We start from the raw sequence: 22631 nt of genomic DNA on the forward strand, positions 1-22631 counted from the left end.
ATGATACGTTTTGTTTACAAATCTAGAGAGCTTCGCAGCCCAGCCGTATACTAAATTATTAGATGTACACGCACAACTAAATAAGTAATCTATTATATAAATAGTAAAAGGGAAAGACGTCTACAAGTTAGACAAAATGCACCGATTGGAAGGTTGTGTGTGATCCGGTCATATCGAATTTTGTTTGGAGAGTGTAGGCCTTGTGCTTGCTCGTCAAACCTATTGCCAATTCTCAACCGATAATCGCCTAGCTAATTTGACAGAAATCAACTCTATTTTTTAGCATTATTTTTGCAACGTTTGGCGTTCCATAGAAATTACGGACTTGCTCTTTCTCATCTAGTCTAGACTCGTTGCGCTTTACTTACTTGCGGCATCGGGATTTGTAGCACCGTTTACTGGATATATCTCCGCTTCGCAACGTTCGTACTACAGCACCTAGTCATGCACTAGCTAGAATAAAATTGCAAGTTTGAACTTTTTGGAAATTTTAGTCTTTACTTTTATAATTATTAATGTAACACAACAGTTACAACAGCATCACAAAGCAAATTCCCCGCGATGTTTTGATGCGCATGCGTCGTTAGCCCTTAGAGCGCACGCTACTTCGGCAATGGCGGCTTCGTCGAGGATCGAGCAGATCCAAGATACGTTGGTCAAGGCACGAGATGAGTTGTCCAAGGTGGACGAAAACATTAAGAAGGTTACTGGTCGTGATCCCTCAGAGTTTCGGTAAGTAGGATCTCGCACCCGGACGACCACGTGGTGATTTGATGTCGTTGATTTATTTGTAGGCGTTTTGGACCCGGCAGATTTAATCGAGGTGGTCGAATGAGGTAAGAGCAGCAACTATTAGGAATCAACAGTTAGACAACTTTGTAGGGGACTTGCGTTAATCCTTGGGTGTGGTCACATGTGGGTGTGGCCACATGTGGGTGTGGCATTGAGAGGCATATAGCCTTCCACTACCTTTTGGTTCCGTTTGGTGTTATTCGCCTATCATCTGTTTACAAGAATGTACTAATAGAAAACTAATTACCTAGCGCGCGCTCTTAACTACAGTTGATCACCTATTCGCAACTGTAGCGACATTATAAATGCGAAAATTACAATACCTACGCAGTTGAAAGCCTGTTAATTGCGCTTTCGAATGATAAATTTTCGTAGCTATTGATGATTGTTTCGATACGTTCATGGCGACTTCCTGTCTACGCTACACTAATTGAGTCGCCGCTGTCTTCATCATCGAGAAGATCTGCTTTCTGGTGCGTCGCATTGTTGTCTGGAGATCTAATAAACATATAGAATATTATAAAACGGTTTGAATGATTGTTCTAGACTGCATTCTCTAACCAAAACATACGGGTACATAGCTATAGCAACATGGAGAACATGCCGTTACTATGGGCATAACTCAAATTCTCCCCAATGGCTAACGGCCAAACCTGCAAAACAGTTACTGAAACTCTTACTGAAAAGAGATTGCAAAAAAACGAAACATTGAGATATCCAAATGATATACCTACTGCGTGGTGCGTCATTGTCTTCACAAACAGAATATCTCACTCGTTTTCCATCGCATCGGCCTCAAATGATGCGTCCGAAGCGAAAAACATGTAAGAAATGTCTGAATACGTTGTTTTTGCCTCCAAAGTCTTGGCAAAATCACCCTGAAGAACAAAGTACAGCCAGAGTGTATGCAGCGTGTCGGCAAAAATTGTGACGAGTTAAAATTTGGCCCGTATGTATAGGCACGTCCAAAGGGTGTGTCTAATGACTAAAAATATTTTGATTGGCTACCGAAGCACAGGAAGATGGATAAAGTCATGTGGCCAGTAATGGCTATAGTGTGACGTCATCTAAACATGCAATATCTGGCGATTGCGATCACATAGACGGCTCAAAGTAGGCTCATTCGAAAGAGAATTTATTAGCGATTCTTTTGAACTATAGTTTGTCGAGCGAAGGTAAGGCTCCATTTCGGAAAGTCGGCAAACGGACCCCGGGTACTAAACAAAGGCAGAGTAAAGGTAATTAAAGGTAACTATTATAAACACGTGACCAAACTTGACAAAATGTAGGCTAGTGCACGCTATTGACTGGGACTAGAAGGGTTAGAGCCCTGTCCACACTAGACCAGAATGGATCGCGATCGGGATAGCGAGCGTCTACACTGCACTTTGAAAACGATACATCCGCCTCATTTTTGATATCACGTGACTGATGACCGATGTGTATGTGTGGCTTCTTTGCTTGTGGAAAGCGCTGATACAGCGACGTAAAGTGAGCGAGAACAAAGATGAGTGAGGAGTGTTAGATGTTCCGGCTACATGCGTAGCGTACGGGAAGGTAACGCCCACTTTCTAATTGGATTCAACCGATCGCGATCGGATTGCAATTGAACTACCTCGCGATGTGGATTGGATTTATCGCGATCCAGTTGCCAGTGTGGACAGGCCTTAATGCCTGGAGTCAACGTAAATGTAGACTTCAGATTCCTTGATAGTGTATTCCGCAGAAGCTAATTTTAGAGCTCAACTGACAGTTGACCACATACAATCATAGAGAAAGCGAGTACTACTGCTTATCTAATGCATCAAGAAATCGAGTAGTTGCTTGATCCTTCATGGCGCAATGACTTTGGAAACTTTTTATTCATTTTTTTGCGTAGTTATTGCGGAAAATGGTACAGCCTTTGAGCTCGGGAAGCCAAGGACAGTTCTCTGGAGCCAAGTTTGGCTTTATTGCCATGGTAACAGAAGCCCTGTATACTGTACAGTATGTACTGTAGACCGAGGAAGTTTTGGCAACGATAAGATTTGGTGAAATAGTCCAGAATTCTGTTTTAAATTTTGGTGAATTTTGAGTTTGATGATATATGGGTTTTGTTAATGCATGATGTCACCAGATGTACATGATGTGCGTCTTTCTTCCACATTGTAGTTCTGGCATTTCAAAATAGATATTGCAAATACACAGAGACTATGCAACTAATAGTAAGTTTGGAATTCACAGGAACTTACAAAGCTGCATCTGCGGTCAATAATTTATTGTGACATCTGGAGCTAATCTGTAAGAGACAGACTGGTAATGGCCATGACACTGTGGTAGTGATATGTCATAAAGTGGAAGCAAAGTTGTTGACATGTCCCAAGAAACATATCCAGAGCTTGCACATTTTCTTGCGATAGGGTACTAACGGTATTTGATCAACCATCTTTGGAAGCAGTTGTTCTTCTCAGAGCTTCCTGAAGTAGCCTCGTACCAGACTCTTTCCGTGTGCTGTCGTGCCCAGTTCCTCTATGACATAGCAATGCCAGAGAGGGTCTGGAATCATCCCACCTACTTTTGTCACCTGAAGTGCCTCTTACGTCACAGAGTGTCTCTCTACATCACAGGGTGTCTCCCTACGTCACAGGGTGTCTCCCTACGTCACAGAGTGTCTCCCTACGTCACAGAGTGTCTCCCTACGTCACAGAGTGTCTCCCTACGTCACAGAGTGTCTCCCTACGTCACAGAGTGTCTCCCTACATCAGAGTGTCTCCCTATGTCACTAAGTGTTTGTCTCCCTGCATCACTAAGTGTCTTTCTATGTCACTAAGTGTCTCGGTACGTGTCTCCCTAGGTCACTAAAGTGTCTTGCTAGGTCACTAAATAATTGGCAAAGCTTGCTAATAATGAGTGTGGACTCGCGGCTGTATTGATTTTAGCAGCAGCAATAATTGGTAGGCAAGTTAGTAACCAGAAAAGGTCGGTATCGTTGGTTTCATACACAACAGAAGAGTGCAAGATGATCTTGTGCTCTAGGCAAATGTCTCGTGACCATATGCATGCTAGGTGTGTACCCAGCAATATCTCAGATCTAAAAAGCAATTCACCACTCACTACATCTACCTAAGTTTCTGTACTAATGTACTAATAGTACTGTGGTACATGCATGTAAGATTTGGGAACAATTGGAGCCTGGCAACACGTTAGACAGGGTGTTGACTAAAGACATAGTTGCATTCATCACTACACGCTCTACTCTCTTGGAAGGAAGTCCACTTTCCTAGAGAGGTTGGCAGATACGTACAGCTTGCATTGGGACAAGATACTAGCATGGAAAGGAAACAAGTACAGTAGGATGAAAGGAAGTTGGTTCCAAGACATTACGTGTGACACATGAGAATAAGTATTAGACTAATCGTATTAGTAAGCTGAGGCTTTGTGATATACTATCATCTAATGGCCTAACCATAGGTGGGATGATGCCAGACCCCCTCTGGCATTGACCTGTCATACAGGAATGGGCACAACGGGCAAGGAGAGAGTCTGGTACGAGAGTTCAGAAGTACCTTGAACTTTGAGAAATTTGAAACAAAGGCCATTGTTTTGCTGAAAGTGCCTTGTGCTTTTGTGACAAGTTTGCACATGGACGATTGGATGTCTGACGTTTGATGAATTTTAATCTTGATAATTGATGAGAAATTGCCAAACTCTGTCACCAAAATTGATCGGTCTACATATTACATGCTGTTAGTTGAGTCTGTAGTCATCTACGTAGACTTAGTTGTGTCCTTGCTTAATTCAAAGGCATTGTTGTCCTTTCAAATGCCCATCAGGGTTTTTAAGAACACTGCAGTATCAATAAATAATTGGTCTGGTGTACTTACTTCAGTAGGGATTTGCTGTACAATTGGATGTTGGCCAGACAGGCAACTGCCAGCTAATCATAACTAACAATGGCTAGTGCCATTAGTGTCTGGCACAGTGTAGGTAAACCAACATGGTGTACAACTACATCAACGTGTTAATACATATACATCATTGCGTATCTGTGACTTGCAAAGGCATCTCTTTGTGTTGAACATCAGGAGAGAGTATATTTTAAGCGTCGGTGTAGCTTCGTGTCAATAGAGATGATACAAGGCTTGTAGTGATTTGGAAGCTCTAGTAGACTCAAGAATAACTGTTCTACATGGGTTACTTGCCATGATGCTACTTCCTAGAAACTGTGAAGTAACAAGCTGGGTACAAGGTCAATGCAATCACATTGAAAGCAAATTGGTTTATCGTAATTAATGTGACATAGGAAGCACTCAATCTAGCCACACCTCAATGACTAAGTTAGGTGTGATTGCTCATTGAAAATAGCATGAGGACATGGTTATTCAAGTGGAAAGGTGAACTATAATGTTAATGTCATGTCAAGTCAAATCTAAAAGAGATTTTGAGTGTTTTAGCTGAGCTGATTTGTGCTAGAATTAGACCTTCCTTTAGTTAATTTATTGATATCTGGTCAACATGTGGGCGGCTGCTTATCTGGTCAATGTATGGGTGGCTACCTTGAAGTGCCATTTACATAAGCAACCTTACAAGGAGCAGTCTTATCCAATACATGCTTGACCTTTACAGTATTTTGAGCTGCCAGGTATATGTTTGTACATTGATGTACATGTGTATATTTAGTTGGGCAAAGTTTGAAGCGTGGGAGTAGGTGTTGGAAATAGGGAGTAGACGGCCATATGATGTGATCAAGACCCTGTTTTGTAATATGAATATGTAGACTTGTTGATCACATGTATCATTTGGTTTTGTTTCTGTACACTTTCTGACTCGATTGCAATACTGTTACACTATCTAGCAACCAACTCTGTAGGTTGAGGCCATAGAATTGGGATCTACTTGTAGTGTTGTTGACTGCTGAATTAATAGTCGATTTATTGGTTAGCTATGCATTTTGAAAATTCCAATTTTTCTGCTAGACAAGATACTCTGACGAGACTGTGATGTTAGTAACATAAATAGCACACTTGTTGCAAAATCTGTTATTACATCAATATGAGTGACTTTGGAATGCTGTTTCTTGAAAGTCGATGATTTCATACATAGTCAGTTTCCTTTCAATTTCTCTTTAACCACATGGTAGTCAGGTGTTTGAATGTGATAAGAATTATATTGCCAGGTGTCACAGAATGTCATCATTTGCTTTTAGTAATTTTTTGATGGTGCAGGTTGCTACTGTCTTTCTAATGAGCAGAATAGAAATATGCATAATGTGACACTTGATGTTTACAAGTCAAGTAGTTTAAGGTAATGACTAGAATCTTGTAAGTGTTTACCTCACTGATTTACGGAGTGAGAACTCATTGCTGTATTTACAGAGAAGATTCTACAAACTTTTTATGGCAAATTGGATTTAGTTGGTGCATATTTAGTACATTAGTTAGTACACTGTATAGTAATGTTTGTAAATGTGTAGCACAACAAGAGTCATCGTCTGATTGAGCTGCATAAAAGCCGACTACATTATATAATATGTATGTCATTGTGAAAGACATTAACATACTGTATTTTGTGAGAATTAAAAGTCACTTAGTGTCATGTTCATAGATAATACATATAAACAACATGACAAATAAGTAAATCTGTCAAAAGGAATTTTTGACTTTAGCATTAGAGCACATGTCAGCTTTGATGACTCAATTCAATGAGGAGATTCTAGTAAATTGTGAGAAACTCAGTGCACGACAAACAGTAAACACTGTAGGCTGTTGACAGATTTTTAGAATTTTATGATGACTTAGGTGATATATGATAACTCAATTTCTCTACTTACATTGTAATGATTACATTTGTTGCTGGTATTGGATTGAGGGTTTGCTTGTGTAGGCGACTGTCTTCTCGGGATGGTGATCAACCTCCTGCAAAGCGATTTGCTGGTGGTTCAGGACCCGAAATCAGGTACTATTGTGTCCACAGGTTTCTGTGAGTGTTATTCAATGAATGGAGATTGTAGGTCATTTGGTGTTGCTGCTGGAGGTGGAAATCCGCCGGGCTCAGATGCCAGAGTGCTGCAGGGAGCGAATGCTGTTGAGCTAAGACCAAGAAGGGATAGCATGGGAGAAGACAGAGAAGATGACCAGAACAAGGTATCTTTTGTTGTAATATGTTTATCTTTCTAATATACACTGCACGTATTAGTTTGACTGTTGGTGATCTGCTTGCGTGTAAAGTCAGAAATTAGTGTGTGCAGAATTGATTTGTAGAGTTTGAGTATTGTTGTAATGTAATGAAGATCAGAGTTGCAAGTTGTTTGTTACTTCTATGTTTATTTTGAATTACTTGCTAGCCGTCTATCCAGTCTTCTGTGGTTGCCAAAGCTGGTGGAGCACGGCGTGAATCGGTCAGTGAACGACCTGAAGACAAAGACCGGTTAGTCTGTTCAGTTGAAGAACCTCGGCCACTGTATACTGTAGATGCCATTTGTCAATAGAAACCGTCGCATGTTCGGCCAGCTGATGGGAACCCTGAACAAATTTAAAACAGAGGCTCAGACAACGGCAGCAAAGGTGTGTAGCTTGCGAATCTGTTGGTAGCGTACTAGGAGTGTTTGTTTTATAGCAAAGACATCGGCAACAGATTGAGAATAGACTGGAAGAAGAGGCGCAGAAAGAACGAGAGGAGATAGCACAAGAGCGCAGGCAATTGTTTAATGTTCGTCGTGTCAAGCAGCGTGAGCTGCGCAAGCTTGAGCAGCAAGTCAATCTTTTTGAACTGGTAATTGTCTTGGTGGTTTGTACTTTAGACATTGTTAGAGTTGATTACTGGTTGTTGTAGAGTCAAGCTTGGCAGGCACATGGTCAAGAAATCTGTAGTGGCAGTTTTATTAGGTTGAAGGCTAGTCCTTCTCTTTTCTATAAGCCAAAAGAACATAACGAAACAACTGAAAAGCTTGTGGTTGAGACACGGGAGAGCATTGAATGTAAGTTGTGTCATTTTTGTTGGTCTATTTGTAAATGTACTATAGTACCGTTTCTCAATAGTACATTGTTTTTGTAATGGGATTGAAGATTGGTTGTTGAGAGATTTTAATTTAGCTGTATTTTTCTGGTACAGTGAAACCTGTACCAGCGACCACCTTTTCTCTCGGCGACCACCTGGCTTTAACAACCCCACCTGCTTGGCACGGAACGTTGTCCCATACAATAACTACTGTACTAAGCGACCACCTGCCCAACGCGACCAACGACGCTAATCCAAATGCCCTACAGCAATTAACACCTCTTCTAAGCGACCACAATGTACCTTTTCGTCTTGATTACACATTCCAACATGGCTGTCACCTCTCAGAGGTGTTGCGGACACACCTTCGGTACACTTGTACAGTATTCCCAATCGATTCTTGCTTGCATGATGTCGCGAAAAGTTCTGAGTTTAGCTGATCAGGTAAATGATAATTATTCAGCTGTCTGAGGAAGGAATCTCAGCGAGGCAGATAGCAAAAGACATGGATGTGGGGAAAACACAGAAAACAAGAAATGAGACCTTTAGCACTTTGTAAGTTCTGTGTGGTGGTCTGGCATGCAGGTCTATAGGTGTGTGGAAGCGCGAGGCTTCCTTAAGGGACCTCCTGTCATAAGCGACCAATACCTCTGGGTCCCTCAGGTGGTCACTTAGTACAGGTTTCACTGTACTAGTTATTGCCACAATTGGCCGTCAGTGTTTGTTTACTGCCTGTCATGTACACTTGTGTATATGTAGGAATGCTTATTTTATTTCATATAATGATATTGTACTGACTTCTGTTCAGAGACTTGCTGTTGACCTGTTTGTTTCTTTTGTTGTATTTAGTTACTTGTATATCTTGAACACAGTCTAAGGTGTGTTTTGTGTTTGTTTTGTTTTTAACAGCTGAAACTGAGGCTAGACGGAAAGACATAGAAGTTCTCATTGCTGATATGGAGCAGGTGGTTCCGATGGAAGAAGAAAGAAAGAGTCATGAAGAGGGAGGGAAGGGTGGCTCTGTGGGTGGTGGGTCTTTGGGTCCTGGGGAAGGGGGTCAAGAAGAGGATGTCCTGATGAGAAATGTAGGTGAAGAAGGGCTTGAAGAAATGGAAGGTGAGGGAGAAGGAGTAGGGGTTGATGATCAAGCAGAAGCAGCAGCTGCTACGGGAAAAGCGGAGCAAACAGTACAAAATGGTAATGACGGTGATGGTTCCGTTGTGGTAGATATAGATAAGGCGTCTGTAGAGATGAAAGACCCTGAACTGCCAAGTGCAGAGTAACACTTCATTGTGTTCTGCTATATTGGTCTACCTAGTGTTACAACAGTACAAGTTGCATTTTATGTACTAGGCAGTATGCTACTTAGTAATAAGGATGTAGTGTGGGCTGGTGTGTGATATTGTTAAATGTCCCTGTTTGTAGACTTCAGGTTGTACTGGAAGTATGTGACACACACCACACGCTTGTATGGTTGCGGGTGTGCACATCCTTGTTACATAAATGTTCACATGCAAACTGATAAGAGGCAAGGGGAAATTGTCATTGCGTCTCCACCTTTACTATTCCGGTGTTCTAGGCGTTTTGGCAAAGTGTGAGGTGTACCACATACATGTTAATGACGCAATAGTGCGGTTCCACCCGCGTCAGGTGGTTTATCATGCAATTTACGTCTAGGTTACGTCGTTAGTAGAGACAGGTGTTTTGTGATTTCGTACACTGTACTACTGGTGCTATGCAAACCTACAACTTGGTGTTAATTGAGTAACAAGAGATCAATCTAAATGGAGATTTGTAGAGATCAACTAGTTGAGGAGGCGTGGTTTACACCGGACATGATGTAATGCGATGCTCACTATAAGAAAACATGTGCAAACGTGCAAGTCGTCATTACGCTTCAACTCTCTGACATGGTTCGTGCGATACTCGTGTTCGCGTTTGCGACATTCGTTTGCAACTTTTCGTCATTGCATTGCTCGCCATCTAAGTGTGACAAGTGGAAGAAGCTCACGGAGAAGAGGAACCCTCGTTTCAAAACACAAGCTGGAGGAGGGTGAGCGATTAGGTAGCGAATAGTCTGCCTGTGCGCATTACTTTACTGCATTTGTTCTTTGTAGACGTCTTACATGCCACGAACTTTCTAGAACTTATGTTTCAAAATGGTAGGAGCATCTGCATGCGTAGAATAACTGGGACTACGTAATGTAATTAGCTTTTTGTATTATGACACTAATAGCGATGGTCACATGCTTGTCCCGAAACGCGGTAAGAGTGGCTATTCTGAAGCGATTAGCGACCGAATGACATCGATGAATCACAATGTGACATGGCGCATTGGCAATGCGTAATATATCCAAATGCCTAGAAGCCTCTGCTTGCAAATATTTGAAACATGTTTTGTGTGGTATGTTTGTAGTGGTGAGGGATGTGGATACCGCAAGAATGTGCAGTGCACGTGGCGCTTCCCGGTGAAATCTGGCGACACCGGTCACGTGCTGTTCTGGCTCACTGGGTTGGAATATCATCACAACTGCACGAATGACTACATTGTGGTCGATGTCTTTGTTGACAAACGGGTGTCTCATGAAAAGGTTCCAGCTAACTGCGTTTCTGTGCCAAAATTACCTCATCACTGTAGAATCGAGTACAAGTTGGGATGTGGATCGTTCTGTGATCCAACTTTTACCGAATGCAGACGTCCTTCTGTTTTATGCAAAGATCAGTCAAGTAGCTGTGATCAAACATCATCAGGTGGCGTTTTTAGACTTTCAACAGCACAGCCAGAACTCAGTAGTTTGAAGATTGATTACATGCACGTCACCTTCGTTTCTGACAGTTCAGCAACATGCTCTGGATTTGAAGGCATGTTTACAGCATTCAGATCAGGCTGGTCGGGAGCAGTTAATTTTGGTATACCACCTACTGAGAATGGAAATCCCGATCAACCTCCATTACCTTTTGATAAATGGCTGAGGGGCCAAAAAGATTACATCCAAGGTCTGTTGTTTCTCTGATCATTGCTAACCAACTATTGTTATATTGCTTTTTGTTAATGTTACTTATGGCTAGGTTATAATTCTAGTTATCGACCTGACTTCACAGTAAGTTTTACTTCATAGTATATATTTCCAAAAGTGTATCATTCATAGCTTTGTCCCTCTAGTATGCTCAAAACTATTCCTCAGAAGATCGAATCAGAATTTTGGCCCACGGAAGCCAAGACACCAAATTTCTGGACAAACTCAAGAAGCACAGCTTATTCGGTCCCATAGTACAAGGGAACTAATTACAACTTGAGAGAGAAGAAAGAGTGAGACAGCACTATGTTACTACTACAACATTAAAGTAGTTACTATATAATACAGTTAAAACATTTTTCAATTGGTATCATTATTACTGGGTATTATCAGTTTTATTCTTTGACTTTGATGCATTCATAACTTTATTAGCAGAATTTCGTAGAAGTAATAGTAGGAAAGTAGAGATTTCTGTTGTAAAATTGTAGAGTCAAATGTTAAACTCAATCGCAACTGCAATACTGTTCTCTAAATTAATTACAGCATGGCCCCAGTTTTCAGGAACAAAGATAACATCATTTTGCTCTTGAGTACAAATCAACACTCCTCCTGCCAACCTGTCTTCTTCCCAATCCTACACACAGTGTTGTTTGAAAGCAGTTTTTGCAGCCAAGCTCGAATAGTAAACGTACCTCATTTAGCCAGTCAAATATTGGCTTACGGGAAAAATACGACTTTATTGTAGGATAAAGGAACCAAAGTTTCCTTCCAATAATGAGGGTGTTATACGCATTTCCATGAAAATGTGGCGGTGAACCAGATCCCGGTGGTCCTTTGGCACGAGAAAAACTTCAAGCAGTCAAATTACTTGCATTGGATTGCATCAGACAAGTCTTACCCATAATAAATTGTCGAAGAACAACACTGTAGTTGTTAAACAGAGCTGGCAATTTGATTTCTGAACGTAGTTCTGTATCGGTATGAAGAAGCCGTGCATCAAATATGTAAGGCTGAAACCTGTAAGGGAAAGTTATTAGTATTAGTATTCAGCAAGCATATTAATATTTAGCAAGTATATTAATATTCAGCAAGCATATTAATATTTAGCATTCTTCTGATCTATTACTGTGAGTTGCTTGGTCTGATGGGATCCATGTATTTCTCCACAAACTGGTAAACTGTCGTAGTATGTGTTTCTTGAGAGAGGCCATAAAGATCAGCATATGGTATTGAAGCTGCTGTGACTTGACGGTTGCCGTATCTGTCAGTTAATATATTAGTCAGCTTCAACTATGGACTATACATGGACACTACTAGTTGATTCGAAGTTGCAGTTACTTTTTCAAGAAATTTTCTTTATTCCATATGTTGCTAGTGTTTGCTAATGTATTCAGTCCGGTAAATCTCAGAATTACTGGTTGCTGTTTGAATATATGCTCGTGGTAGAACACATTTGATGAATGGTCATTTCTGCAAATATTACAGCATATCTGGTTAGTATGCATGTGCAACCAGCTTACAAAACGTTCACTAACAATCTCTTCAGCTGACAGCCACATTTGTATAACCATGAAGGGAGAGGTTTGGTGAAATGATGATGTTGGTTCCAACTGTCATTTGTATATGTAGTATCAGCTTCTGAATTCCATGTATTATTGCCTTCATCTACAAAATATCAACAGAATGAAGGGGATTAGATTGTGTAATTGCAACATTGTATTTATAGCCTAAACCAACTAATTGGTTGTTGGGCTTTGTTTGTTTCCTTGCCATCTGTCGTAACTGATGCCATTAGCATTCTGTGGACATCAGTGAAGCCTCTAGCCAATGCTAAGCTTGCTGGAGTGTAACCAAAACTGTTTGGACTGGTAATAATATGTGCAGATCCTTTTGTTACTAGCAACCTGTCCAACTTGCGTTTCAGAAAGCCAAAGCTATATTATTATGCAACTTACCTAACTAGCTCTAGCTTGCCTGATGCCGCAGCCAGGTGGAGTGGTGTGTTTCCATTGTGATCTTGTACTTGCAGTAATTCTGCTAGGCGATTCGATGACTCACCAACTTGTAGTAATAGCTCCATATCACGAGCTGAAATGGCATCAGTAATAGCATTAAATGTTAATTTTCCATTGGTCTCGACCTATTAGTAAAAATACTGTAATCAATCACACTGCAAGGGCCAAATTATATCAACAGCAAAGCACACAACCCGTAGAATTGTGAGACCCAACAAGTCAAAGATCTTTGTATTGTGAGGAGTTCGTATTTGCTTCTGTGTTTTGTCAAACAAACGAAGAAAGAAACGAGCAAATCCTGATGCTTTCGATCGAGCTGCAACATGGACAGCACAGTAACCATACAAGTCTTGCTGCAGAAGACAATCCATGAGACTAAAGAGAACAAGTTAGACTTGAATGTATTTCCAGCATCTCATGCAAGAACCGTTGCCATTAGACCTGTCAGCTGATGTATGTCTCACTAAGCTTTCTATAGCCTTCATGTTTCGATAGTGAACGGCATAGTAAATGGGACATTGCAAGCTGTTGTTGTACGATGGATCCGATGCCAATAATTCGGTAACATCCTATGAACACACTAACACTCACAACATGTGCAGTCGACCTATAGGCCTATAGTCTACCTCGTGGTTTCCGTGAAGTGTCATTGACTGTCTTTGCAGGTCGTTGTTTCTTCCTTCTAACGCATAATGAAGGGTGGCCATTCCTCGACGGTCTACTGCTTCCAGTAGAGCAATGTATGTATCAGCTTCACTTTCTTTTGCTTGTTGTAGTAATCTCTTGACGAGATCTGCATCTCCAGTGTAAGCTGCTAACATTAGCTTCGTTGGACGATCAACCACATGATGTGATCTTGCAGACAATGCATCTGAAGATTGTGTTTTGTTGAAAGTCACTCCAACCAATATGCAAACCATCATTGCTGCCATACTAACGCCAATCGCCACACCTACTTCTGTACGTAAGCTTTTGTTAGTAAGGGAGTATTTCGTTGCAGACACATTGAAACTTTTGGATGTTCGTCGCCGTTTGGGCATCTCTCAATCCAACTCTATCCTCGGAAACCGGACTGGTGTGACACATGTTGCGCGCATGGTGCAATACCGCGCACAGTACCGTGGTATGGTACTGTGTTGTACACTGTGACGTGTCGGTATTTTGAAGCGGCAGCAACAGTAGTTGTTGAATTGTCTCTTTGCACACGTTTTGAACCAGAAGGTCATTGCTGTTACAGTTGTACGTAAAAGATCTAGATATACAGTCTAGGACCATGATAGTATGATTAGGCTATCTTAGCATGCAGCTTTTCTTGCAAAACAGTAACGACACAACTGCATTTGATAAAGTAACAGCAGAAATATTATGTGCTGTCGACATCCAATAGTTTTCACTGAAGATCCTAGCAGCTCCATTCAAGAACCAAAGTTGGCAGTGATTTAGAAGTCGTAGAGACGACCAAGTAAGTGTGATTATTGTAAATGTAACTGTTCAGATGGTGAACTGACGGTGTGCTCAACTGTTCGTGTTCTTGCATCCATCGCGTGCTCAACATTGCATATATAATTGTTTTGTCATCGCCACGATTTGCAACGGCAATAAGCAATTTTCCACACACATTGAACGGTAATATAGATATACCTCCATTAGTAGATATGGAAAGAAACTTGTGAAGTTGGTTATCACGCCAAATGTAAATTTCTGAATTTGTTTTATATCCACGGGAATCTTGAAAATAGTTTGGAATAGAGACAAACACGAAACTGGAAATTTTCCAAACGGAGGTGTACCTGCATCCACGTGTTGGGATACTTTGGTGCAGTTCAAACTGAGCTCCTGACCATTTGAATAGAAATGAATTTGTGTTGTATGAATCGTCACTTCTATCTTGGAAGGACGACAAAAACAAGTAATGAGAACCGTTTTCTTGAAATGATTGAATATTTACTGTTCTGTGCGACGTGAGATGTTGATAGAATTGAAACTGTGTTCCGTTCCATACGTAAATTTGAGACTTAGAATTATCGCCAGTAGTTCCTTTCCCAAATGCTAGATAGTGTTTGCTGTCGATTGTAAAATGGCACGCAGTCGAAACACTTCTAGTTTTCAGCTGTTGGTATTTTTTGAATTTTATTCCATCCCACTTGTATATTGTAGAACTGACGGCATGTTTATCTGTTTGACCGTAATGCTGTGCGATCACAAGGAAGTGTTCAGATTCTATTTCAAAAAATCTTTCTCCATTAGCTCCGTCAGTTCTAATACTTTGATATCTGACGAACTCGTTTCCTTCGTATTTGTAAATAACAGAGTCAGTGTCGTATCTGTTGTTGTTGTTTCTGTAGTTGGGCACGGCAACGTATTGTTTATTGCCGATTTGAAAGGAAATACTTTCGTAATTTTCATATGAAGCGAGGTGATATACTCTGTAAACAAATACAGGAGACCACCAACCTGCCATACATTAGTGACAATTATTCTTTGAATTTACCCCGCAGGTACGGGGAAAATACAAACCTTGAGACAGAGCAGAATGATCATACTAGAAATAGAGAACGTTACCATTGAAACTAGGAACACAGACAATAATTGTGGTACGTCTTTTACATTATGGTGAAGAAGAGATGCGCTAGCTAGTAGTCTTTCTACCACGTGGTTGTACTTCTAGAAACACAAATATATACTTGCTAATTGTAAGTCTAATCTTCAGTCAAGCAATCTTCAATTTGGCTCTAAGCAAAAACATGGTACAACTATGTGCTTATTTCTAGTACGAGAGACTATAGAATATTTCAATATGAAAGGATCTCCTGTATTTTCTTGTTTTATGGACGCCTCTAAAGCCTTTGACAGGATCAGTCATGATAGATTGTTTGGCATCTTGGAAGATCGAAGTCTCAATCCATTAATTTTACGGTTACTGGAATACTGGTACAAAATTTGAAAGGCAGAGTTAAGTGGGGACGAGTCTTATCTGATACATTTGCTGTAACTACTGGTGTGCAACATGGTGGTGTCCTTTCACCATTATTGTTTTCTATTTACATCGACGATCTATTGGTAAAGATTAACAGGTCGGGATATGGTTGCAGTGTTGGAAAAGTTAATATAGGAGCAGTGGCATATGCTGATGACATCTGTCTCTTATCTGGCTCCTCATATGGCTTACAACTATTACTACATATTTGTTCTACATTTGCTGTTGAGAGGCACTTTTTAATTCTTCTAAGACAAAGTGTATTTGTTTCGTCTCCAGTAGAGCATCGTGGTTGTCAACGTTGCCACTACCTAAGCTGATTCTTGATGAGAATATCCTGGACTTTGTTCAAAGCTGGAAACATCTCGGGCATATTATGTGCGCTGATATGAAAGAGTCATTGTCAATTGAGTTTGAAATGAAGAGGTTTTTCTCATCCTTCAACTCCTTTTACCATCAATTTAAAGGAGCCGCTCCGATTGTGTTATGTCGTTAATTACTATAGCATTTTCAGCTGTATTTTATGGGTGTCAGTTATGGTGTTGCAGTGATAGCCAACTACATAAAGTACGCGTAGCGTGGAATAATGCTATAAGGAAAATTTGCAATGTCAGAAGAAGAGGATGTCATGTCGATACCATGATTTATTCCACCGGTCTTTTGCCTTTGCCCGAGATGCTGAGGAAACGAAAGCTACAGTTTTTGTCTTCTCTAATTCAGTCTGAGAACAGTGTTATCGCGTACATTTCGTCTCTTAAGTATAATTCTCAGCAGTCGTCCTTTCTTACTTCATGCAGGGAATGGGAATTGCATTACTGCCAAAGCCACACCAGGGTATGTCGAGACAGTCAATTGCTCATGACATTTGAAAGAACGTTGATTTATCTCTATCTGAGTCTAGGTACGAGGCCGCAAGCTTGGCATACCACTGGTTGTTTGAACCAGCTAGAAGTAGTAAATCAGTACTAGAAGACTTGTTTTCAGTAGATTGATGCCACAGTAGTTATATTACTTGTTTGTTTGTTTGTTTGTTAGTTAGTTTTTTTGCACCATTAATTTTAATGAGTGCGACGTCAGGTTATAATAATAATTGAACGAAGCAGAGCACATAATTTGAACAACTGTTACTTTTTGCAGTTCATTGATATCTTGCTTTAGTGATACAATCATTTCCTGAAGCTATAAAACGTAATATTATAATCATTAATTTTAACAAAATAAAATAAATTGACTGACTCGATTGCAATCTTGTCCTTTCTCTCCTTGTTCTCCCTGCGATAGTAAACAAAGCAATTATTGAATAGCAACGATTGTTAGTTGCGACATGCAGTCAATTGATCCGTACACTCTACGTAAAAATCTTCGTATCTGCATTTCCCAGACCGTAAATTGTGTCGGTTGCACGTACTCTATTTTGTCAGTATTTAAGTTAATTAATAAAGAAATTTGCAAAGATTCAACAATTTCGAAATATACTGAGTAGCACCTAATTGAGTGGACATGTACACTAGATACCTTCGATCCATCTCTGCCATCTCTACCGTCTTTTCCGTCTCTACCATCTCTGCATGCGGGCGGTAAAGGTTTGCAACAATCTGCTGCGATAGAGCTAACTTGGTCCTAACAAAGCAACCATGTGTTTATCACACTAGCACACAAAAAGAATAAAGACGGTGTAGCTTTTACTGTAATAGTTGATCACACGTACCTTGATAGCAGTCGCTTCACTTTGCCCCATAGCGATATGTAGAAGACAAGTTGCAAACAGCAACAACGGAAACGTTTTGGTCGAGTACATTCTAGTCTGCTTGCAAACTGATAATTCAACTGTAAGACTTCTCGTAGAAGGAATTGACTAGTATAGTCAATGCAAACAGCAAGAACGAACTCAAGAACTCTAACCAATCTGCACGTCTAGTGTGGTCAGCCCCTAGAAGTTGTCGATCGTGCAGCTCTCGAAAGATGGGAGACGGAAGTGACAGCTGAGAACAAAGCGATGACGAGTATTTAGCAAATCAGTCTATTTGCCACTTCTCATTCTCAACACACACACACACACACACACACACACACACACACACACACACACACACACACACACACACACACACACACACACACACACACAATGCTAGGGTAATAATGACATTTGTAGAATAAATGTGTGGTTTCTAATTAAAGCGCAATCAGTTAATTTGTTTGCTGCAATTCTAATATTAATCTCACTTCAACTATTAAAATAGCAAACGAAAATGTGTTGCTGCATTTTATGATATATATATATATATATATATATATATTTTCAACTAATATGTTTCAATATGCGAGCACTCATTTGCAATTCATGATCAAATGTTCAAGCGAACATACGCTGAGGGTTGAACATACGCTGAGGATTGAACATCCGGGAATGACGAAAGCACAGCCAGCATGGTCACGAGTCTAGTCCAGAGCCGGCCGGCTCTGGTCTTTATATACGGCTCTGGTCTGGTCTACACGAAAATACGATGTTTGCTGTTCGATGTCGTATTGTTTCGAATTGTTAGTATGCATATGAATGGAGATGGAAGCGTGTCTGTAGGACAAAGTGAGTGGAGTTATCTGTGTCGATCTGTACGCGTACGTGGCAGTAAGTATTTGGTGACACATGTCTAGATCTGCATGTAACTATTGACGGAGTAGCAGTATTGTTCTACTAGATCGTAGCACCGCAGTGGCGTTGCTCAATGCGGGCATCGGTGCCCATCCCTCAAATTTCAAAATTTTAGTAGGCGTGGTCTTATGGACCGTTTTTTGTCTTTTGTAAAACGCAGCAGCGGCCTCCAATTTTGGAGGCGCAGCTGTTATATTGCACAAGAGCATGACACCATAAACATATAGCCTCTGCCTCCCAGATCGAACAGTGTAGCGCTTTTGAATCGTCTGGGAGGCCAAGGCTATAAAAGATAACCGTGAACTTAACACTACAGCTACTAAAAGTACACTTAGTAACATAACACCACACTAGAGCACTTGCGTATGCACTAACTGTAATGTCCAATATTTCAATCAGGTGCCCTAGTAACCTGGTAGTGAAAACCATACAACAGCCCACTCAAATAGTGTACTGTAATGTAAGGTACACCAGTGACGCCGTTTTCCTGCAATTCGTTTTTGATAGGGGTGTACCCAATATTGATTAGTCTACCAAAATAGATTGAAAGTGTCATTTATGTAACACAACTTTCAATTTCATGGAAAGTTTGAAATATCTGCATACTCAATAGGATATCTACCAATTAACACTCATAGTGATATTGATATTATTTCATCTCAGTCAGAAAACTAAATACACAACATGAAGATAATACAAGACCCTGTTAGGGAGGGAACAGCCAACAACAGAAAGTACATGGCCGGTTTTAGTTATTGACCTATAGAAACAGCTCTAGCTTAAAGAGCAGTTTTACTGTAGTGTGACAGTTTCTTTAACTATTCAAGTGCTGTCTGAGCCACAGCATGCCTTGACCAAGATATCCAAGTAGGAAAGTGATTCTATAGCTAATTGCCATGGATATAGAATTTCTTGACAAGATGCGGCGTGATAGAAGATAATAGCTCAACTTGTCCTACAAGCAGTGACAATAGGATCTGTTTGTCTGTCCAACAGTGATGATATGTAACAAAGTACAGGATTTGAATGATGCTCAAAAACTGTAGTTTCCGTTTTCTTGTACATGTCAAGGTAACAAGACTCGCCAATATCAAATTTTTATCAATATGTCATCTTGAATAGATCTGGAGGTCCTTGAATTGGTGTTGTGATCTACTGAGTTTATTGCGAAGCATAATAAGACTTGTTCTAGTTTTGCCGACTACTTTGTTATGTCGCTTAATTTGAGATTTTAGGACAGTACAGTAGGTGTATCCTATTGTAAGAGCAGCAAGCACACACTCTATTATGTACGTACTTATTCAGTGTTTTATTACAGAACGCATCTATTGTCTTCAACAGTTAGAAGAAACTATGAGTTACCACACATTGGGTGTATGTCCGTCTACTCAATCTGACGTTCTATGCCACTAAACCTTATAGAGGTTACAACAAATTTATCTAACTTGAGCAACAATTAGTTCAGTCAAGATCTGAATAGACCATTTTGGTGACAGGTCCACAGTCAGATTTGGATCTTGCTCCCTTTGTCTTTGTAGTTTCCCCAGGAGGACAAGAGTTGCATGTTGTTTGACATTCTTGTTGCTGATAGGTTCCTATTGGACACCAGATGCACTGTCCGTTGCCAGAGAATGATCCTGCTGGGCAACATTGACATCTTGTGTCATTTAGAACACGATATGGCTGAGAACAGACGGGACTTGGCTGAAGAAACTTGGTTGATTGATTTGCGTAATGACTAGAAAAGTTACTGACTTGAAGAGTCATATTAGGGTTAAGATTGAATGCAGATTCCAGCTGAATTGCAACTGAATTGACATCATCAATTAGTTCCAGTTTCTTTTGCTGGCAGCTCTGATCACAATGCTGTCGAGTAAACAACTGTCCGTTGTAGTCTGCAGTTAATCCATAAACCACACTCATATTACTGGACTGACCATAGGAAGTACACAGAACTTGTAGAACTTTAATATTGACTTTGCTGCAGTCAGATAAGCTGTCGTTGCACACTGTCTTAGCTGTGTTGACTGCTTCTCTTGCAATAGTAATCTGGTCTTGAGTGACTGTTGCACAACTGGCTGTAGATGAGAGGTTAAATGTTGCAGTCAAGTTTGTTGTGATGTCAGCAGGATAGATTGCAGTACAGTCAGGAACATTTGGATCGGTCCCTGTCACAAGGTTTGCTTGTCGACACTCATATGAGGGTTTGGGTGGAATTGCAAAATCGAAACCGTCTTTGCATTTGGCTTCACACTCCAGATTTCTTTCAACCACTCTACACTTGAGCAGGCCATTTAGTGGAGTTGGAATGTGTGGGCATGCCTTGATATTACAGTTATTACCACTGAAACCAGTTGCACAATGGCATGTGTTGGGTGCTGTACATTTTCCCCCATTGAGACATCCACCAGGGCAGTTGTAACAGGATTTCTTGTCACTCGATAGTATCCAGGTGCTGTAGCATTGACATTGGTAACTTCCAGGTGTGTTGATACATTGCTGCTGGCAGTCATCAATTGATTTTGAGCATTCGTCGATGTCTTGGCATGTAGGCGAAATAGAGCTCCACTTGCCTAGGTTACAATGTTGGTTAATTGTTCCTTTTAGTTGAAAGCCAGGGTTGCATTTGTATGTGGCTGTAATCCCTTGCACTGTTGCCTGACCGTTCTGTATGGTTGGTTTCTGGCATGGTGCAGCTACACATTGTTGAGCTTGTAAAATGTAACCAGAATTGCACTGACACTTGTAGCTTCCTGGAGTGTTGATGCAGTGACTGTTGTTCTTGCAAGGAGATGATGCGCACTCATTTTGGTCAATGCAGGTGGGAGTTACTCCCATCCAGTTTCCTATCTTGTTGCACGTCATCCTAACACTTCCTTTGATGTTGTAGCCACTCGCACAGGTGAAGATCGCCGTTGATCCTTGTCCTGTCACAGTCACTGTACCGTAGAGAGGAGATTTAGGAGTAGGGCAGGCTGTCCCCTTGCCGCCAGATGCTGATGCTAATAACAAAGAATTACAAGAATGAATTGCAGTCAAACAACTAATTATTGCGTAATGGTATTCACAAAAAGAAGGCGAGACCCCTAGTTGCAGCTAAAATTCATGCTTACTTTAGCGTACATACAACAAACCACTAAAACGACGTTGTGCGTGTGTGTGGACGGTACAGTGTGTACTTACGACGAGGGCGGGGCCGACGGAAAGCAATTCTTTTTTGGCGAATCATTGGTTGTTGTCGATCGTCTCCTGTTTGTTGATGTGGACGACTTGCAACGTAGTGTGCGGACGACATTACCACACACACAAATAGAAGACCTCCGAAGTTCATGTTGCTTGTAGTGCTGCAATCTTACACAATGAATGAAATCGGCAGGTGCTCCGCCTATATTTATGCAGTTGTTATTATGACGTATGACGTAATGTGCTTTGCAAAGATGAAATTGAGTAAACGTTAGTGTCAGAATTTTGATTGGTATTTCCTTGGGGAAAGGGCAACGGACAGTAGGTTCAAGTGGGCGTGTTTCTTCCTTTGGAATCAGCTGGAAAGGGCACAGATTTGCTGTTTTGTGCCACACTCGCACTATTGTGTTGTCTGCAGACGACAGGAAGCCCTCGCACGTGAATGGATGTAAACTGGTATACGGAGGCGAAGTAGAATTATCGGATGAGACCACGATATGAACTTTCAAGTAATTGGGTCCGTTAATGTACAGATAAAGAGGTGTTGGGAAAGCTCGTTTCAACATTTTCGTGTCTGAACACCCATGCAGGGTTGTGTTGTCCCTAGAAACTCCTACGTATGTCATGCTAATAACTTGCTAGGAATGTCGCTAGTTTGCTTTGTAAATCTTTTTTGGGGGTCTGCAAAAGGACACAGGGTCATGTCGCGATGGAAACTCGAGATACAGCTATAATTCAAAGGAAACACCGCTTTAATACGTCATTTTTCAGAAATGGGGGTGTCGCTCTTGCACGAGCAATCAAACTGTTTACTTAGTCTATACGTCCTTGTGTGTGTGTGTATGCGTGTGTACAGACACGTACACGCGGTGCAACAGTGCGTGTGGTCCTTGTTTGTTGCACTGGCGGCTTACGTGCGACGCTATTTTCCCCGACTATATTTGGGATCAAAACATTTCTCGTACACAAGCAGAGACTATTCACGGCATCATCGGTCTACCGATATCACGTGATGGAGC

General features: G+C 40.9%; 5 protein-coding genes and 1 long non-coding RNA gene across 6 annotated transcripts; 3 read left to right on the forward strand and 3 right to left on the reverse strand.

Annotated features, from left to right (window-relative positions):
• The first annotated feature begins 600 nt into the window (after nt 1-600).
• LOC134179867 (pinin-like) lies at nt 601-9198 on the forward strand. Its single transcript, XM_062646875.1, has 9 exons — nt 601-732; nt 795-836; nt 6655-6726; nt 6782-6914; nt 7115-7197; nt 7259-7334; nt 7387-7542; nt 7603-7747; nt 8677-9198. The coding sequence occupies exons 1-9, from the start codon at nt 614-616 to the stop codon at nt 9048-9050; spliced, it is 1200 nt and encodes a 399-aa protein (XP_062502859.1). The 5' UTR covers nt 601-613; the 3' UTR covers nt 9051-9198.
• Nucleotides 5995-6303, forward strand: LOC134179868 (uncharacterized). The gene is made up of 3 exons (XR_009969905.1): nt 5995-6075; nt 6147-6188; nt 6245-6303. It is a non-coding gene; the product is annotated as an uncharacterized LOC134179868 (long non-coding RNA).
• Nucleotides 9199-9577: 379 nt separating the features above from the next.
• On the forward strand, nt 9578-11279 carry LOC134179997 (uncharacterized). The gene is made up of 6 exons (XM_062647048.1): nt 9578-9820; nt 9885-9929; nt 10004-10111; nt 10184-10764; nt 10837-10868; nt 10931-11279. Exons 1-6 carry the CDS (start codon nt 9678-9680, stop codon nt 11051-11053), a joined length of 1032 nt encoding a protein of 343 aa, XP_062503032.1. The 5' UTR covers nt 9578-9677; the 3' UTR covers nt 11054-11279.
• LOC134179995 (uncharacterized) lies at nt 11141-14203 on the reverse strand. Its single transcript, XM_062647045.1, has 11 exons — nt 13426-14203; nt 13241-13368; nt 12994-13174; nt 12740-12924; nt 12522-12688; nt 12320-12449; nt 12123-12254; nt 11911-12045; nt 11683-11801; nt 11477-11616; nt 11141-11418 (listed from the first exon to the last, which is right to left on the reverse strand). Exons 1-11 carry the CDS (start codon nt 13837-13839, stop codon nt 11275-11277), a joined length of 1875 nt encoding a protein of 624 aa, XP_062503029.1. The 5' UTR covers nt 13840-14203; the 3' UTR covers nt 11141-11274.
• Nucleotides 14204-14486: 283 nt separating this feature from the next.
• LOC134179996 (thrombospondin-type laminin G domain and EAR repeat-containing protein-like) lies at nt 14487-17749 on the reverse strand. The gene is made up of 9 exons (XM_062647046.1): nt 17679-17749; nt 17485-17611; nt 17292-17396; nt 17013-17048; nt 16905-16955; nt 15407-15463; nt 15317-15341; nt 14590-15253; nt 14487-14527 (listed from the first exon to the last, which is right to left on the reverse strand). Exons 2-9 carry the CDS (start codon nt 17572-17574, stop codon nt 14512-14514), a joined length of 1044 nt encoding a protein of 347 aa, XP_062503030.1. The 5' UTR covers nt 17575-17611; nt 17679-17749; the 3' UTR covers nt 14487-14511.
• A 1941-nt stretch (nt 17750-19690) lies between these two features.
• Nucleotides 19691-21774, reverse strand: LOC134179776 (signal peptide, CUB and EGF-like domain-containing protein 1). The gene is made up of 2 exons (XM_062646734.1): nt 21613-21774; nt 19691-21431 (listed from the first exon to the last, which is right to left on the reverse strand). Exons 1-2 carry the CDS (start codon nt 21758-21760, stop codon nt 19891-19893), a joined length of 1689 nt encoding a protein of 562 aa, XP_062502718.1. The 5' UTR covers nt 21761-21774; the 3' UTR covers nt 19691-19890.
• Nucleotides 21775-22631: the final 857 nt, after the last annotated feature.

Source organism: Corticium candelabrum, chromosome 5 (assembly GCF_963422355.1).
Source record: "Corticium candelabrum chromosome 5, ooCorCand1.1, whole genome shotgun sequence".
Classification (NCBI taxonomy): Eukaryota; Metazoa; Porifera; class Homoscleromorpha; order Homosclerophorida; family Plakinidae; genus Corticium; species Corticium candelabrum.